Here is a 16,091-nt window from a genome sequence, read left to right as displayed (position 1 = left end):
TAGTCTGTCAGTGATTAAGTGGGGGAGATGACAGAAAGGTAAATAAGAGGTGGACTAGGAACCAGATCTTGTAGTGGTTTAAATTTTAATATTATTAATGGAGGGCCATTAGCACTTTTTAAACTACTAACTACTTTAGTGTGTACCGCCCCCCCCCCAACAGTATTATTTTACATGGTCACAATATAATACCATTTTCTAATATACAGACTTTTTTAGATTTTGGCAATTCTCTCAGTAATGCCCTTCGTAGCAAATATAAGATTTTTAAAATCCACCACCACAAATTGCATTCAGTTGCAGGTCTCTAGGGTCCTTTACTCTGGAATTAGTCGCTTAATATAAATAATTGTTATATCATCTCGATTATTCTATTGTCTCAGCTTGTCATAGTTTTTCTTCTTTCCTCTTAGAATTAACATTCTTTACCATAACATTCAATGACTCCATAATTCTTTCCTCTCAGCTGCTGTTATCTGAGCTGAATGATGATAACAATCTCCGAGGGTCCTCTCTCTCAATTGTCGGGCAGTTACCCGAAAGAGGCTTTATTTTAATTTAAGTTAACCGGAATCCCCTTCCTCAAGTTATCTTTCCTTGACTAGATCATATTAAAAGAAAAGAGCTCACCTCTGCTGTTTTTCAGTGTAACTAACTTCTTAGAGGTTGAACTTTTTGTTTGTTTGCTTTTCTGTTTTGTTTTAAAAATATGGTCCGGTTCAGGAATCTGCATGTGGTCCTTGCGCAGGGGCTATGCTAATCTACTCGGTATATTTCCAACTTTAGTATATGTGCTGCTAAAGCGCGCACTGAACTTTGTTTTTTAGTGTTGCCCCGCACGTTGTAGGAATCCCGTATGCTATTTGATAGAGGGCGGATTGCCTTGATACGTGATTTTTAAAAACAGCATTAAGCGGTATTTTAAAACACGTCAGAAAAAGATTCAATGAATGAACCTGTAATGATAAAATTTGTATAAGTTTTCAGTGATCTTGATATACACACGCAATGGGAATTATTAAAGTACAATTAAAGAAATGTTTTAAAGAATTCTTGAAAAAAAGTTGTGAAGTGCATGTTTAATAGCACGATTCAAATTTTTGTAAGTATAATAAAATGCAGTGTGGCCGAACAATGATCAAGAGGTAGAAAAACGTGGCAGGCTTCCGAGCGCCCGGCTAGCTCAGTCGGTAGAGCATGGGACTCTTAATCCCAGGGTCGTGGGTTCGAGCCCCACGTTGGGCGGCAGTGAGTTTTTGAATTTCCTTAAGAAATTTTGTTTTAAGCTTTCTCCAAAGCCTTATAACTAAGTAAGGGGTCTTTAAAGCTAATTTATTTAAATATTTCCAATGTTAACCAGATCTCCGGAAAAAAATTTTGCAAACGAAACAGGTCTCAGCCGGCGCTTGCGCACTGGAAAGCACACGTCCCTCCTTTTTGTGATCTCTCCCCAACCTCTCTGGAGTACCGAGGAAATGGAAAGGCCACTGTCGAAAGATGAACTCATTTTCTGTGTTACTATGCATACTTGCATAATTACAGGTAGAGGGCAATTTTTGGTTCTATCAGAACAAAATATGAACACCGATTGTGGCACCTTTTCCAAAACGTGAAGATCTCATGTAAAAGCAGCTGGGGAGGCTGGAGGACCTTAAAAAAAATGTGTCTTCCTTTTTTGTTTATAGGGCCTGTCTTGGGGTAGGGGGGAAGATAGCGGAATATCCCCTGGAGAATATACAGTGAGAAATGTTTCTTTCTGTAGTCAGATCTGTGCAACCCACACACACACACACACACACACACACACACACACATATTACCAATTTTCTTCCATTGTTCTTGGGACTATATTTGGGACCTATACATCCAATTGGATGACTACTAGGAAGTTAATATTCTTTGAAACAGAAGCACAAAAGAACTGAGATGTGAAAATTCAGATGGTTATTTAGATACTTAAGAAGGCAGGATTTCTGCCCTCTCTTTTCACTGACAATTCTGAAGTAATCAGAAAGAGAACATGCACACACACCCGGACCACCACCACATCCAGGCACACTCCAGGATCTCACTCACCAGACAACAAAGGTGAACTATCCATGCTCCTACGTGAAGTCAACCCTATCTAAAGCACTAGTTCCTATACCTCTGTGTGTTATCCACCAGCTTTCCTCCCACTAACTATCGATTTTTCTCTCTTATTGTTTCCTTTAACACACAAACATGCTGTTAGTTCTCTATCTTAAAACAAAAATTTTGACCTAGTTTCCTTGCAGGCTACTTGTTCCCCTTTGAAACAAGTCATCTGCTTCCCAGTTGCCTACTTCACCAGCCCTCACGTTGCATCTCTTAACCCTGAAATGCCCTTTTGGCCAAACAAAAAAATACCTGTAGTTGAACAAATTTGGTTTATTACTCACTGCAGGTATAAAGCTGAAATTAGTAAAGTAACAGTCACTCATTTAGCAAGAGAGTGTGTTTGGTGTTTTAAGTTGGGCAGTGACCAACTTGTCTAAAGTGGATGATGTTCTGTGAGATGCTAATCCAAAATCCAAGTCTTCTTCTCTTCTGACTAACCCACTATAAGTGGACTATAAATAAAGGTTTCCCGCAACCCTCTCCTCAGGTTTGATAATTTTCTTAGGACGGCTCACAGAACTCAGGAAAATATTTTACTTAGTTCTAGCTTATTACAAAGGATACAACTTAGGAAGAGCCAAATGTCAGAGATGCAAAAGGCAAGGTATGGAGGAGCATGGAGCTTCCTTGCCCTCTCCTGGAATGCCGCACTCCTAGCACCTGGATATGTTCACCACACTGAAAGCGCCCTGTTGTATAGGGATTTTTATGGAGGCTTTATATGTAGACAATAGATTAATTCAATATCCAGCCCTTCTCTCCCTGGAGGATGTGGGGTGGGGCTTAAAGTTGTAAAGTTCTAATCAAGGCTTGGTCTTTCTGGTGACCAGCCCTTATCCTGAAGCTATCCAGGAGCCCACCATAAGTTACCTCATTAGAACAAAAGACATTCCAATTACCCAGGAAATTCCAAGGGATTTAGGAACTCTATAAGATGTTCCTAACATACCATCACTCAGAAAATGTAGAGAGTTTTAGGATTTGTGTTAGGAACTAAGTACAGAGACCAAATATATGTATTACATCACACTTGCCTAACGTCTTTGACTCACTAATAAACCCAATCCCAATCACCCTATTCTAATTGGCAATTATCCCACCATCCCTTTTACCCTATGCTATTTTTCCCATAGAAGAGATCATCTTCTAACTTATGTTATTGTCTCTTCACTTGTACCCTCTTGGAATGTAGGTTCACAAAGGAAGGATTTTTGACTTTGCTCATTAATGTATTTCAAGCACCTAAATTAGTATCTAGCAGATGTTCAATAAATGTGTTGATCTAGTGAGTTAAGAAGCATTTTAAGTTTCCTAGGGCTGCCATAATAAAGTAACCCAAACTAGGTGGCTTAAAATAACTGAAATTTATTCTCACAGTTCTGGGGGCTAGAAGCTTGAAATGAAGGCATAGGCAGTCATGCTCTCAAAGGCTCTCTTGAAGAATCTGTTCTTCGGTTCTTTCTCTTAGCTTTTTGATGTCACCAGCAATACTTGGTGTTCCTTGGCTTGCAGCTGCATAACTCCAATCTCTCAGTTGTTACATGCTTTCTCCCTGAGTATCTCTGTCGAACATGGCATTTTCCTCTTCTTATATGGACACCAGTCCTATTGGATTAGGGCCCACCTCAATGACCTCATCTTAATTTGATTACATCTGCAAAGACTTTATTTCCAAATAAGGCCACATTCACAGGTACTGGGGGTTAGGACTTTAAAATATCTTTCTGGAGCCCATAATTCAACCCCTGAAAGTGGACTCCATTTGTTAACCTCAGCCACAAGGTGTCTGCCACTTTACAGCTAGCTAACGCTCCATTTCAGTCCAAAATCTTATTTTTTATATTATTCTGTGATGAAAAACTTCTCATACATAATCCAAATTCAACAAGACACAATTTTATAAACTATTATAAAAAAGACAGTGTTAATAGTAAATCCATATAATCAACCATTAATAGTACATCTATTCCTGGTAATCCTACTGGAGTTTTAAAGCTTAGAAATAAAGGAGCTTTGTTCTTAGAAGTTTATACTCCCAAAAGGAAGATAAAAGCTGTGTGGAAACAATGACAAGGTGAGAACTGTAAGTGCCTCAGCTGCAGATAATGTGCTTATGGGAAAGATCACTACTTTGGGGGAAAGGGTGCTGTGGAAAAGTGATGGGCACAGAGGACACAGGAATGTCACTTTTAGAAATGAATATATTAGGAAAATAAATGGCAATTTTGAACTTTTATAGTTTTATCTACTGGTTTAACATGTTTTTCAAGTTCTTCATAATCTAATCCTAAATTATAATTAGTAATGCTTAATCTCAATGCCAAATGCTTTGTGTAGAATTCAGTTCACATAGCCTGGTATAACCCCCAAGTATTGACATTCTACTCATTCTTCAGGAACAAGGTAAAAAAACTCATCTGTGAAGTTTTCCTTGACTCCCTGGTCCCATTACATCAGTAACGCAATTGATACCCTTTATGGCACCTACCACATTCTGGTTTTATAGTCAGTTGTGTATATATCTGCATCTAATATGTAAACCCCCTAAAAGCAAAAGTTCATGTCTTACTATTGTACCACTTACAGTTACGTAAAACTATACTACATATATATAGCAAACAGTCAATAAACACTGGGTTTTAGTCTTGGGCTACTAAAGCAGCAGGACATGGTGACAGCCCTACTGCTAGAGGTGGAAGCATTTTTAAAAGTAAAACACATATATATACCAAAATATGAAAATCCTTTCCTATTCTTAATTTTTCAATGGAAAAATATTCTTGGGTAAGGATTAACAACAACAACAAAAACAAAACTAAAAAAAACAAAAAACAAAAATTAAACAATGACTGAGTACATTATTTCAAAGAACCATTGCCCTGAGAAGATGAAAAGCACAAAATAAAAGATGTTATGATGTTTATGAAACAGTGCATAAAAACACATAAAATATTTTTGCATAGAAATGAAATCTTTTTGCAAATTAAAACAACGAGCTATCACCTCACACCTGTCAGAATGGCCGCCATCAACAAATCATCAAACAATAAGTGTTGGCGAGGGTGTGGAGAAAAGGGGACTCTAGTACACTGCTGGTGGGAATGCAGACTGGTGCAGTCACTATGGAAAACAATATGGTGTTCCCTCAAAAAATTAAAAATTGAACTGCCATTTGACCCAGTGATCCCACTTCTAGGAATATACCCTAAGAAGCCTGAAACACCAATCAGAAAGAATATATGTACCCCCATGTTCATAGTAGCATATTTACAATAGCTAAGATCTGGAAACAGCCCAGGTGTCCATCAGTAGATGAGTAGATAAAAAAGCTGTGGTACATGTACCCAATGGAGTTCTATGCAGCTGTAAGGAAAGACCTCTTATCCTTTGAGACAACATGGAGGGGCCTGGAAAGTATTAACCAAAGTGAAACAAGCCAAGCAGAAAAAGACAAATACCACATGATCTCATTTATGGAATACAATGAACATAAAAGTCTGAGGAATAGTGTAGATCCAGAAACATGGAAGTAGAGTACTGACTGACAATCCCCAGAAGAGGGGATGGTGGAGGGAGGGAAGAGATAAACCACAGAACTTATATGCATGCATGCATAACCAATGGACATGGACAACAAAGCTAGGGACAGGGTGGCGGGGGGGCGGGGGGGGGGCGGGGAGGAGGATGTGGAGGAGGGTGTCAATGGGGTACCAAACAAGAAACATCTGTAACAAAAATGAAATTAAAAAAAAAAAAGCTAAAAATAAATAAATAAATGAAATCTTTTTTTTTCTTAGAAATGTAGAATGGTTGATAAAATTATAAAGTTAGAAAGTGATCATTTCCACACTTTAACAAATGCTTACTTATATTCCCAAACATTCTCACTCCAAGGAGTTAAATATATTTCTGGAAAAACATATTATTTTAACATAGACACATAAAAAACAAAACAAAAGGCCCTGGCCGGTTTGGCTCAGCGGCGGTTGCAGTTTGTCCCCGGCCCTGGTTGGTCGTGCGGGTGGCAGCCACTCGATGTGTCCCTTCACATCGATGTTTCTCTCTCTCTCCCTCCCGCTCTATCTGAACAAAAAATGGAAAAATGTCCTCGGGTGAGGATAAAAAAAAACAAAACAAAAAACAAAAACAAAAGGATTTTAAGAAATATACCCCATGTTAATAGTTGAATTAACTGGTAATGGTAACATTACTGTTCTTTAAATGAAATAATTGATAAAAATAATGAAATTAATGGAATCTCCAATGCGCAGGGCAGATTATGTGAATTGTGGAGAAAATGTGGTATTATTTTTTAAAAATGTACTATGTAACAAAGTTCCAAAACTAAACTACTTTACTATATTTTATTGATATAAATACAACAAATTTCATAAGTATCAGCTACCATTTTACTACTACACAAGAAAAAAAAGTCAAAAGAATTAAATATTTATGTGAAAAGTAATTACAGAAATGCTTTCACTTCCACAAAATTTGTCTCTAACAGCATCTTGCATACCTTATACAATTTGCTCATAACTGGTCTACTATTTAAAATGAAGCAAAGCTGAATTTATTCAAACTTTTATTTCTCAGTGGAAAATGCTCTTTTCATCAGAGGTGGTTGAGCTTTCCCGACATCAAACATCATTTCCAAAGGTGGGTTATTAAGAGAACACCAATCAGGAATACGCCCTGTCTGATTATAATATTCCTTGGAGATGGAACGACTCCCCAGTATGTCTTGCAGTGCTCCAAAAATAGCTCCTGTGGTAAAAAAATTTTTATAAGATGAAAACTTTATCAGAAAATTTTATGTACACATACATCTACTTCATTATGACAAAACAGAACAGGTAAAATTCAACAATGCATATTCACACTCTTCAAATTAATTCCAGTTAGGCTGTTCTATATCCCATATTTTAAATAATAGTGTAAGCCATACTACTGCATTATGGCCTATAACAAATTATAGTGAAAATGAAAACATGTATTACTGTGTCTAAAAGCAAGTGAGGCAGAGTGGAGTGGAAAGTATTTTCCAACTCTGTAAATATAATAAATACTCTTATTTTTCTTGGCCACAACTCTAAGATTGTATGTCAATAAATAAAGTGGCAATGCAAAATCCAAAAAGCATCATTGTAATACCCTAAGAATCTATGCTGAAGACCTTATGAAGACCCCAGAAGGCAGTCTTTAAAAAATAATTTAGTCACTAAATCCATTTGTCCTAGATCAAAATTACATTTTGATGAAATTCTACTTTACTAAATATACAATGTCCATTTAAAATGTCACTACTTGTCCTGGTCAGTTTGGCTCAGTGGTTATAGCGTTGGCCCATGGACCAAAGAGTCATGAGTTTGATTCTGGTCAAGGGCATGTACCTCGGTTATAGTTCAGTGCCCAGCCCTGTTTGGGGTTGTGCGGGAGGCAACCAATTGATGCGTCTCTCTCATGTTGGTCTCTCTTTCTCTACCCCTCCCACTCTATCTGAAAATAAATAGGAAAATATCCTCGGGTAAGAATTAAAAAAAAAAGTCAATACTTTGCCCAGCCGGCTCAGCAGATTGAGTGTCGTCCCATGGACTGAACGGTCCTGGCTTGATTCCAAGTCTGGGCACCAGCCTGGAGTAGTGGGCTTGGTCCCCGGTGGGGGGCCTGCAGGAAGCAGCCGATTTCTTTTACATTGATGTTTCTATCTCTCTCTCCCTTCCTCTCTCTCTAAAAAATCAATAAAAACATATTTAAAAATGTTAATACTTTGTTTTTCTCTCAGAAAGATCCTGACACCTTTTACTAAACTGCATCATTAAACATATATAAGAACGTATACAAATACATACACCCGTGATTGTTTTTCTCTTTAAAGTAGTCTCCTTATTAAGCTAGTTCCTTATTTCAATGAAACTATCTTCTAAAACCTTCAGTGAACTCAGAAAATAAAGTATAATTATAAAATAATCAATTTTCATATGGTTCACAAATTAGGCTTGTAGGGAATGAAAACATGTTTTAAGAAATGGCAGCATCACTGGAATAAATGCACAGCTATCACTACTATGAGGGATGACTTTAATTGGACAAAGAAATTTAAAAAAAATCCGAGTGCAACTGTCAAGAGAAATAGGCATAGAATTCTGAAAATTAACAATTTAAGGAAAAGTGAATGTTCGTAGAAATTTCTTTAATAATCCTATTAGTTTATTAAGTAGGCAATTTTGGACACTGAATCATCTATTCTAATATATCCATTAGTTATACTATTCAGGAACCAATTTGTACATAATCATTATATTTTAAAAACTAAATTCTTACCTCCCAACCAGGCCACACAATTAGCCTTTGCAGGTGGAGTATGAATACGGAATGTCTTGGTGCCAAGTGTTTTTTTATACTTTGGTTTTTCTACCAAATACCTTATTTCTGCAAGCAATCTGTGGAGAAATCCTGGCAACATAGATGTGCCACCTATGACTACCAAGTTCTCTGCTAATTGCTTCCTTGTGTCTATTGGGCACTGTTATTAAAGAGAAAGAAAAAGAAAACAAAACAAAACAGGAATTATCCTTAACTGTATAAATAATGCTTGACCGCATTTGAAGACATATACAGTTTAAGTATTACAAATTAAATAGGTGATCATCTGTATTACAAAAGGGCCGCAGTAGCAAATATAACCAACACAATAATATTGCCTTTTACTCATAGAGAACTTTAAAGATTTTATTTATTGCTGGACAGTTAGCTCAGCGGTTAGAGTGTCAGCCTGCAGACCACAGAGTTGCGAGTTTGATTCTGGACAAGGGCATGTACCTTGGTTGCGGTTCAGTACCTGGCCCTGGTGGGGTCGTGTGGGAGGCAACCAATCGATGTGTCTCTCTCACATTGATGATTCTCTCTGTATTTCCCTCCCACTCTGTCTGAAAATAAATGAAAAAAATATCCTCGAGTGAGGATTAAAAAAAAAGATTGTTTTAATTAAAAAAAAATTTTTTTAATTGATTTTAGAGAGAGAGGAAGAAAGAGGGACAGAGAGATGGAAACAATGAGAGCCCTGGACGGTTTGGCTCAGCGGTTAGAGCGTCAACCTGTGGTACAGAGAGACCCGGGTTCGGTTCCCACTAAGGGCACGTACCTCGGTTGCAGTTTGTCCCCGGCCCTGGTTGGTCATGCGGGTGGCGGCCACTCGATGTGTCCCTTTCACATCGATGTTTCTCTCTCTCTCTCTCTCTCTCTTCCTCTCTCTCCCTCCCCCTCTATCTGAACAAAAAATGGAAAAATGTCCTCGGGTGAGGATAAAAAAAAAAAAAAAAATCAGTGAGAGAGAACATCAACTGGCCACCTCCTATATGCCCCCCACTGGGGATTTGGCCCAGAACCGGGGCACGAGCCCTGACTAGGAATCGAACCAGCAACTTCTTGGTACATGGGCCGATGCTCAATCACTGAGCCACATCAGCCGGTCAAAAAATTTTCTTTATTTAGCCTGCTCAGTGTGGCTCAGTGGACTGAGTATCATTAGACTGAGAGACCCGGTTCAATTCCCAGTCAGGGCCATTCCTGGGTTTCAGGCTTGGTCCTCAGTGGGGACGTGCAGGAGACAGCCAATTGATGTTCTTCTCTCACATTAATGTTTCTCTCTCTCCCTTCCTCTCTCTCTAAAAAAAATCAATAAAAATATATTTTAAAAATATTTTATTTCTTTCTTAATGTGTTTCTTTATTGATTTTAGGGAGAGAGGGAGGGAAAGATAGAAACATCAACATTGATCAGCTGCCTCCTGCACACCCCACATTGGAGATTGAGCCCACAACCCAAACATGTGCCCTGACTGGGAACTGAACCAAGAACCTGTTGGTACATGGGATGATGCTCAACCACTAAGCCACTCCAGCCGGGTAGAACTTTAAGGATTTTAAAATCTGCCCAGCCAGTGTGGCTCAGTGGTTGCGTGTAAACCAGGAGGTCGCCAGTTTGATTCCCGGTCAGGGAACATGCCCAGGTTGTGGGCCCAATCCCAGTGGGGACATGCAGGAGGCAGTGAACTGATGTTCCCTTTCATGGATATTTTTATCTCTCACTCCCTCTCCCTCTAAAATCAATAAAGAAAAAAATAAAAAATAAAAAGGAATGCCTTAAAAAAAATCTAATAGCATAGAATTTTATTTTATTATTTTAAACATGTTTTTATTGATTTTAGAGAGAGGAAGGGAGAAGGAAAGATAGAAACATCAACTGGCTGCTTCCTGCACATCCCCTACTAGCGGCTGAGCCCACAACCCAGGCAACCTTCTGGTGCACAGGACCACACTCAACCAACTGAGCCACACCAGCCAGGCAAAATCTAATTGCATAGACTTTTAAATTCTACCTGGTGTATGATAGTAGTATGTGAGTATTCTCATTTTCAGGATAGAATGACTGAGTTGACCAAAGAACATGAGAAGAAATAACTTTTTTTTCTTAGTAAGGAAATTTGGAAACTTAATTTTTCTAAAGTATTATCTTCACAATATTATATCCAGAGCCAACTGTCAAGTAAGTGGGAAGACAACATTCTTGGAAAAATTGTTTCCATATCAGTATGCTCTAAGAATTAGAAATGTTAACGTCCTTCATTGATGTTTTATTTTTCATAAAATTCCAAGTGGAACCCTAGAGGTAAACAGTATCTTCCAAAGTGATGTATTTCACATGAAGTTCTGTCATTCCAGTCATTAAACAAAAGAGACATATTATCATATACCCATTGGAATTTAAAATTCAATACTACACAAACCTGCATCTGAAGAAACTATAAACCACATTATGTACAAAATAAAAATCTGGTTTTGACCTGGCCAGTGTGTCTCAGTGGTTGAGTGATGACCCATGTATGCATCAAGAGGTCGCCGATTCGACTCCCGGCCAGGGCACATGCCCAGGTTGTGGGTCCAATCTCCAGTTAGGGGCTTGCAGGAGGCGGCCAATCTACATTGCCTCTCATTGATGTTTCTATCTCTCTCCCTCTCCCTTCCTCTCTCTAAAAATCAATAAAGAAAAAAATCTGGTTTTGCTGCTATGGAAAAAACTAATGACATGTCCATAGTACTTACTATCCCTAGGTTTAAAATATTGTAGGTACTATATTTTAGTGCCAAAGTAAACTAAGTAACTATAAAATTTAACATAGCTAAAAAATGTAACTGATGGCTAAAATAAAAATAAAGAAGATAACATTTAAAAATATTCTCTAATCCTGGCTGGTCTGGCTTAGCGGTTAGAATGTCGGCCCACGGATTAGAGTGTTCTGGGTTCGGATCCCGCTAGGGGCACATACCTGGGTTGCAGTTTGTCCCCGGCCCCGGTTGGGGTCATGTGGGTGGCAACCAGTTCATGTGTCTCTCTCACATCGATGTTTCGCTCTCTCTTTCTTCCTCTCTCCCTCCTGCTCTTTCTGAAGACAAATGCAAAAATGTCCTCGGGTGAGGATAAATTAAAAAAAAAAATTCTCTTAAGGACTACGGTCATAAATTTAAACACTTTACAGAATAAAGATACCTGCATAAGGGAATCCAATATTAAAGTGGCAACAGACTTCTCTTCGTTATCTTGTTCAAAAAGAATTTCCACAACCGAATCTCTAAGGAAATTAAAAACAGAGTGCTTTGTTAACATCCCATAATATGATACAGAATATACCATTAATTCTATTAACACATTTTAAAGTACCAGTATCATGTTAATGTAGACTAATTATTAAACTACAATATGTTTGCATTTATAAATGAGAATAGCACCTGCCTCACAGGTGTTGAGGTGAGGATTCAATGAGTTAATAGAACAGTGCCTGGCACATAAGAGGCACTCCCTAAGTATTAGCTACAATTAGTATTATATATAGATGTATTTATCTTTTGTTCAGCTGTACCTCCTTAAACTTAGTAACACAAAAGGGCCCTAGCTGGTTTGCCTCAGCAGTTAAGCGCATTGGCCTGCAAACAAAAGACTCCTGGGGTTCCATTCTGGTCAAGGGCACATACCTTGTTGCAGGTTTGGGGTGGGAGTGTGGGTGGTTGGGGTCATCTGGGAGGCAACAATCTCTCTCTCTCTCCTCATTCTCTCTCTCCCCCCCTTCTTCCTTCCCTTCCTACCAGTCTACCTTAAAATCAGTGGAAAAATATCCTCGGGTAAGGATTAAAAATAAATAAATAACAGAAAAGGAACAAAATTCTGTAAAAGTTAGTAAGGTTCAATAAGCAGATCAGTAGTGATACAGTTTTAAAAGCAAACAAAATCCTTCTCCCTCAAAGCATTTATTTGTTTTTAAAAATAATACATGGCAGCACTGGCTGGTTTGGCTCAGCAGTTACAGCGTTGGCCTGTGGTTCGGAGAGACCCTGGTTCGGTTCCCGCAAAGGGCACGTACCTTGGTTGCAGTTTGTCCCTGGCTCTGGTTGGGTTGTGTGGGTGGCAAACACTCGATGTGTCCTTTTCATATCGATGTTTCTCTCTCTCTCTCTTTCTCCCACTCTATCTGAACAAAGTATCAAAAAATGTTCTCGGGTGAGGATAAAAAATAATAATAATAATACATGGCAAACATGGCTAGTTACCTAATAAAATATCTACTTTTCATTTTTTTGTTTATTCCTAAATTAAAAGAACTCTATTTTAAGTAGCACAAGGATGATCTTTGTGACAACAGAACAGCTCCATATCTTCACTGTGATAGTGGTGATTACAGAATTCTACCTGTGATAGAAGTATTCAGAACTATTCATGTACATTACACCAATGCCAATTTATTGGTTTTGATACTGTCGTACAGTTATGTAACATATAACTATTGAGAGAAACTGGGTGAAGAGTACATGGGACCTCTCTATATTATCTTTGCAACTTCCTGTCAATCTGTAATTATTTTAAAAAGATAGAAACCTTTTTAAGGTGGATACAGTGCCCCATCCATCCCAGTAGAAACACTGTATCAGCCTTCCTTGCTGCTAGATGTACATAAGTACCACATAATAAAATAGAGATAAGAAGTGGTATGTGGAACTTCTAGAAAGTCTCCATAAATAGAAGAGGAAGGCGCCTTTTTCTTTCCCTTCCTCAGACCGCTTGTCTGAAACATAGATGTAGTAGCTATAACTCCAGCAACCATACTGGACCCCAAGTAAAAGGGTTATACCCCAAAGATAACAGATAGAAAGATATTTGGGTACCTGATAGGAGCTGTCATACCATCCCTGGACTATCTCTACCTCTGAACTTCTCTTAAATGAGACAAACTTCTATCTTGTTAAAGCCGTTATTTTCATATTTGTGTAACTGGTGGCCAAATTGAATCCTAACCAATGCAATACAGAACTAACTATACATATGCATATAAAACATAATTTTACAAAAATTGAAATCATACTGTGCATACTATTTTAAATCTTTACTGACTCTTTTCCAAAACAGAAGATTCTCTTCATAAGACTCAGCCTGCTTGCTAATGCTCCATTTCAGTAAAGTATACCGAGACCTGCAGTATTTTGAATATTCAAGGCTAGTCAGCCACTTGCTGCTATGCTTGCTTACTTCTGCTTCTGCCAGTTACTAGTTGGGTTAAATTCTAACTAAGCATCAGTTTCCTTCCTTTTTTTTTCAAATTTGAGGATTTAATACTAATGGGTGAAAAATATTAAAGCATCAGTTTCTTTTCCCAAATCTTTTGTCAGTTGATCAGTTGATTTGATATTGAAATGATATAATTTAACAATTATTACTTAACCAATGAAGTATTAGGGTAGAAAATAAGTGTTTTTTTTTTTCTATGCAAACTACAGTGAATGCTTTGGAAAGACAAAATAATTTTTTAAATCTTTTTAATGTATGTAACAACTGTAAAAGTCTAGAAGAAAATATCTGGAAGGATTCTGTACTAAGACTGATTAACAAATAACTTTAAGTTCTCACTGTACTTTAAAACCCTGGAAATCATAAACCATGAATTAATGATTTATGTAATTTAACTCATATCTCTAGAAATAGACTTATCCTCAAAGCAAAGTTCTTGTAAAAAAAAAAGACTGGTTGTCCTGGCCGGTTTGGCTCAGCAGTTAGAGTGTTGGCCTGCGGTCCGGAGACACCTGGGTTCGGTTCCCGCTAAGGGCACGTACCTCGGTTGCAGTTTGTCCCTGGCTCTGGTTGGGTCGTGTGGGTGGCAACCACTTGATGTGTCCCTTTCACGTCGATGTTTCTCTCTCTCTCTCCCTCCCTCACACTCTATCTGAACAAAATATCGAAAAAATGTCCTTGGGTGAGGATAGGAAAAAGAAAAAGACTGGGTAATAGATACTTATGTATAAATTTTAAGTTAAAACAAAATGTTTACTATATGATTTTTTTAAAAAAAAGATCCTTTCCTTTAAATGACCCTTCTTTGATTTACCAGTAAACTGCTGGTCTGGATTGTATCTAAAGAGAAGACTTCAATGGAGCCAGATTGTTTGGTAGGAAAAACATATTAGCAACTACTGGGGTTGGAAAATGAGACACAATGGCCTTCTTATGCCCAATGTACTTCCCTACTATTATGTAACCAAAAAGATCCATGTTAGTTGAAATTCCTTAAATACTGATTTGCTTTTATCCTGGATTCTACTAAACAATCAGGAGAAAATTTAATATATTAATTTAATCAATCTAACTATATTAAGTGGTAAAATGATAAAAAGTCACTACTAAAAAGTATTGCATTCTCACCTTTTTGTTCCCCAACCTACCATCTTAAACATCTGTATATTTATGTTCATTCTTTTACTATCTCAAACTCTGTATTAACTATCTTGAAATCTAACAGGATCTTAAATATTTACATAATAGTTCTTTACTATGCATCTTCTCATCTAATATTTCGCAGATTAAACTTTTATAAAACAAATTTCATAAAGCTTAGGTATAAACAAAAATTATATTGTTATCAATATAATTATGTAAGTCCTTAACAACACTTTTATTGCATCATCAGACAGAATAATCTAATATATAATAAAAAGGTGAATTACTAACTGGTCCTAGATATTTAATATATTTAGAAGAATGTATTCTTTCTAACAAAACAATACGTTAAAATAGGATTAAACAAACTGGCCTCCAGAAGCCAAATCCAGCCCACTGTCTGTTTTTGCAAATAAAAGTTTTATTGGAACACAGTCACACTCATTCACTCACAGTATTGTTAATGGCTGATTTTTTAATTCAACTGTAGAGCTGAGTAGTTGCAACAGAGACCATTATGACCTACAAAGTCTAAGCTATTTGCCATTTGACCCTTTACAGAAAGTTTGCTAGTGCTGGCCTGTGTGGCTCAGTGTTAGAGCATTGGCAGTGCCTTGAAGAGTTGAGGGTTCGATTCCCGGCCAAGGGCATGTACCTAGATTGCAGGTTCAATCCCCAGCCCGGTGAGGAGACTTATGGGAGACAACAATGTCTCTCTCTCACATAGATGTTTCTCTCTCTCTCTCCCAATCCCTCCCTCCCTTCCACTCTCTCTAAAAAGCAATGGAAAAAATATCCTCAGGTGAAGATTTACAAAAACACACACACACGTTTGCTAAACCTTGTTTTAAAGTATCATACTTTATTCTCCACATCAAAGAATGGTTGGTTTCATTAATTCAATTCTGAATTACTTTGATAAATAAGAAAGAATATTTTTTAGTTTCATAAAATTAAAAGGTTGAATAATAAAATTATGAATAAGGTTTAATGAAAAACACACAATAACTAATAATAATACTAAACACTACTACTACTAAAGGCTATATATATAAATATTTTTAAACACCAAAAAATTATTTTAGTTCATTATTTTGCTTATAAAAATTAAAGTCTAACCTGATTGATCCAAGGACATGTAAAATCTTCTCTCCATCTAATGGATAGTCAACATTTGGGGGTGGTGAGGGACG

General features: G+C 37.4%; 1 protein-coding gene and 2 non-coding genes across 3 annotated transcripts in view; 1 reads left to right on the top strand and 2 right to left on the bottom strand.

Annotated features, from left to right (window-relative positions):
- Nucleotides 1-703: 703 nt before the first annotated feature.
- On the bottom strand, nucleotides 704-806 carry LOC118621590. Its single transcript, XR_004957735.1, has one exon. It is a non-coding gene; the product is annotated as a U6 spliceosomal RNA (small nuclear RNA).
- A 366-nt stretch (nucleotides 807-1,172) lies between these two features.
- Nucleotides 1,173-1,245, top strand: TRNAK-CUU. Its single transcript has one exon. It is a non-coding gene; the product is annotated as a tRNA-Lys (tRNA).
- Nucleotides 1,246-6,475: 5,230 nt separating this feature from the next.
- The window catches only part of ACTR10 (actin related protein 10), a 29,645-nt gene continuing 20,029 nt past the window's right edge, over nucleotides 6,476-16,091 (bottom strand). The window contains exons 10-13 of the mRNA XM_036242084.1: nucleotides 16,018-16,091; nucleotides 11,689-11,770; nucleotides 8,464-8,665; nucleotides 6,476-6,906 (exon numbers count right to left, since the gene is read on the bottom strand). Coding sequence (XP_036097977.1) covers nucleotides 6,725-6,906; nucleotides 8,464-8,665; nucleotides 11,689-11,770; nucleotides 16,018-16,091 — 540 coding nt within the window. The 3' untranslated portion in view covers nucleotides 6,476-6,724. The remainder of the gene's footprint in view (nucleotides 6,907-8,463; nucleotides 8,666-11,688; nucleotides 11,771-16,017) is intronic.

This window comes from Molossus molossus, unplaced genomic scaffold (genome assembly GCF_014108415.1).
Source record: "Molossus molossus isolate mMolMol1 unplaced genomic scaffold, mMolMol1.p scaffold_m16_p_1, whole genome shotgun sequence".
In the NCBI taxonomy this organism is placed as follows: Eukaryota; Metazoa; Chordata; class Mammalia; order Chiroptera; family Molossidae; genus Molossus; species Molossus molossus.
The sequence above is the reverse complement of the archived record's forward strand: the minus strand, read 5'-3'. Positions and strand labels throughout refer to the sequence as shown.